Source organism: Penaeus vannamei, chromosome 10 (assembly GCF_042767895.1).
Source record: "Penaeus vannamei isolate JL-2024 chromosome 10, ASM4276789v1, whole genome shotgun sequence".
In the NCBI taxonomy this organism is placed as follows: domain Eukaryota; kingdom Metazoa; phylum Arthropoda; class Malacostraca; order Decapoda; family Penaeidae; genus Penaeus; species Penaeus vannamei.
Window position 1 is genome coordinate 39,661,954 of NC_091558.1, and position 2,500 is coordinate 39,664,453.

Genomic DNA, 2,500 nt, shown 5'->3' on the forward strand with positions numbered 1-2,500 from the left:
CACACGGGCACTTGCTTGGCTGCGCATAGGCCTCTGGGTCAGTGTATCTCAGAAAGTGGCAACCTCCCTGAGATCTTGCACTCATGGTGTGCTTCCGAGGTCAGGAGACACCACCTAGCTTCTTCATTGCCTCCGGATGCTGTGAGAGGAGCTTTGTTTTTTACATGTTTGATACTTGTTTATCCTGACATCACATAGTTTTTTGTCATTTTCTTATTTCTTGTAGTTCTCCCTTTAGTGGAGACAGCTTCTGCCACATTGATACTTATCACTTACCAGGCCGACGGGAGCAAGTGGTCGGTCTGCTGAGAACACAAACATCTTCCAAACTCCTGACATTTTCAACAGAATAGCAGCTGGTTTTATCAAGCTTGGATGAGCCATGGATGCCCTGACAATCACATGGTTGTGAAGGAAGCAAACTTTATCACTATCGCTTTATATTGAAAAAGTTTAATAGCTTTGTCTTTGGCTGTTATACAGTTTCTGCCATTAAGCTGACGGGTATTTCTCTTATCATTCCATATCTCTGCAGTATTTCCTTCAGTCTTACTTATTTCTTATGCAGTATGATACTGATATAAAATCATCTGCTATTCTCTTTAATTTACTATTGCGTTTCTTCCTTCTCTCGTCTGAGAAGCAGATGGTCTTTCTTAATCTTTGTGTAGCTTATTCATGATGTAATCATTCTATCAAGCTGTTATTTCTTGAGCTCTGCCGCTGAAATAGTAGAAGAAAGTCTCTTTGCAAATAGACCATGCATCTGCTTCTCCAAGGGACAGGAGGAGGGCACGCCACTCCCTCCGCCCCAGTAAAGTCAAGTGAAGGTCCGTTTCTTGCCCGCCCTCAGAGCCCGAGGACTGGACCAAGCCGTCGCGCACGAGGGACCCGACGGGCACTAACCTGGAGCGCCCCGCCCCTCCCACCCCCGCGCCCACCGCTCCCTCCCCGCGGCCCCCCTCCGCTGCCCAGCCCCGCCACCACCTCCGCCGCAACTACCACCCTTACGTCTCCTCCTCCGCCTCCGCCTCCGCCATCGCCAGCCCCGCCCGACCCCGCGTGCCCGTGTGCAAGGAGCCGTCCGCGGTCAAGGTAAGACTCGCTGACTGACGGTGCCTTACCTGAGGCATCGATCGACGGTGAATGGCACTAGCGCCGCCGGGATTAAAGAGAGGGATTGGCTCTGCCGGGCCTGCTGATCACGGGGACTTATGCTTTGAATAATGAAGGGATTCCCTCCCTCCTCTACGTCCAGGCTTCCGTTATGCTCACATATAAACCCCAACATCCTATCGCCATGCTCGTTACACAACCCCCACCTCCGCTTCGCCCCGTCCTCCGTATCCACCATTTCCTATCGACCTCACGCCCCTTTCCCGGCAGGTTTGCGTGGACCTCGACACCACCCAATGGTACAAGCCTCCCCGGCCTCCCAAGGACAAGGTTCGACGGATGAAGGCCTCGCAAGCTGACGAAACCACGCCGCTGCTCTGGTCCCCTTCCAAGGACGCGCCGGGGGAGCCCTTGTGGAGACGCTCCTACACTGATTCTGAAGGTAAGGTGGATGGGAGAGGGAAGGGAAGGAGGGAGAGGAGGGAAGGAGGAAAAGGAAGAGGGAGAGGAGGGAAGAAGGAAAGAAGGAAGAGGAGGAGGGAAGGAAAAGTAAGGAGGGAAAGAGGAAAGGAAGGAAAGAGGAAAGGAAGGAAGGAAAGAGGGAGAGGGAGAGGAGGGAGGGAAGGGAGAGTAAGGAAGAAGAGGAGGGAAAGAGGAAAGGAAGGAAGGAAAGAGGGAAGAAGGAAGAGGAAGAGGAAGAGGAGGGAAAGAGGAAGGGAAGGAAAGAGGGAAGAAGGAAGAAGAAAAGGGAGAGGAGGGAAGCAGGGAAAGTAAAGATGAAGAGGAGGGAAAGAGGAAAGGAAGGAAGGAGAAGAGGGAAGGGAAAGTAAGGATGAAGAGGAGGGAAAGAGGAAGGGAGGGAAGGAAAGAGGGAAAAAGGAAGCGGAAGAGGGAGAGGAGGGAAGGAAGGAGAATAAAGTTGAAGAGGAGGGAAAGGGGAAGGGAAGGAAGAAAATAGGGAAGAAGGAAGAGGAAGAGGGACAGGAGGAGAGAGAAAGTAAAGATGAAGAAGAGGGAAAGAGGAAGGGAAGTAAGGAAAGAGGGAAGAAGGAAGACGAAAAGGAAGAGAGGAAGAAAAGTAAGAATGAAGAGGAGGGAAAGAGGGAGGGAAGGAGGTAAAGAGGGGAAATGAGGGAGAAGATGGAAGGCGGGAAGATGAGGAAGGAGAGGAAAGTAGAGAATGAGAAACGATTTGATATAAAATGAGAATCACATTAACTGCCTCATAGAACAGTCCCAGTACGGGTTCGTATTGAATGAGTGAATTAACAGTCGATAGCCTTAAAGTAACTGTCCAGAGGCATAGCAAAACAGTGCAAATGTAGGCCTATCTGAACAGTAATTTACGGTGTTTAATCCCTAGTTGGTACTGCTTTTGGCTCCA

At 50.8% G+C, this 2,500-nt stretch overlaps 1 protein-coding gene across 7 annotated transcripts in view; it reads left to right on the forward strand.

The window, feature by feature from the left end:
* Nucleotides 1–2,500, forward strand: part of LOC113806956 (uncharacterized) — a 44,657-nt gene that overhangs the window by 24,650 nt on the left and 17,507 nt on the right. For 6 of the 7 annotated variants that reach the window (XM_070126672.1, XM_070126675.1, XM_070126674.1 and 3 more), the window contains 2 exons: nt 854–1,095; nt 1,387–1,558. In XM_070126672.1, the coding sequence (XP_069982773.1) occupies nt 854–1,095; nt 1,387–1,558 (414 nt within the window). The remainder of the gene's footprint in view (nt 1–853; nt 1,096–1,386; nt 1,559–2,500) is intronic. The other variant, XM_070126676.1, reaches the window with a different exon arrangement.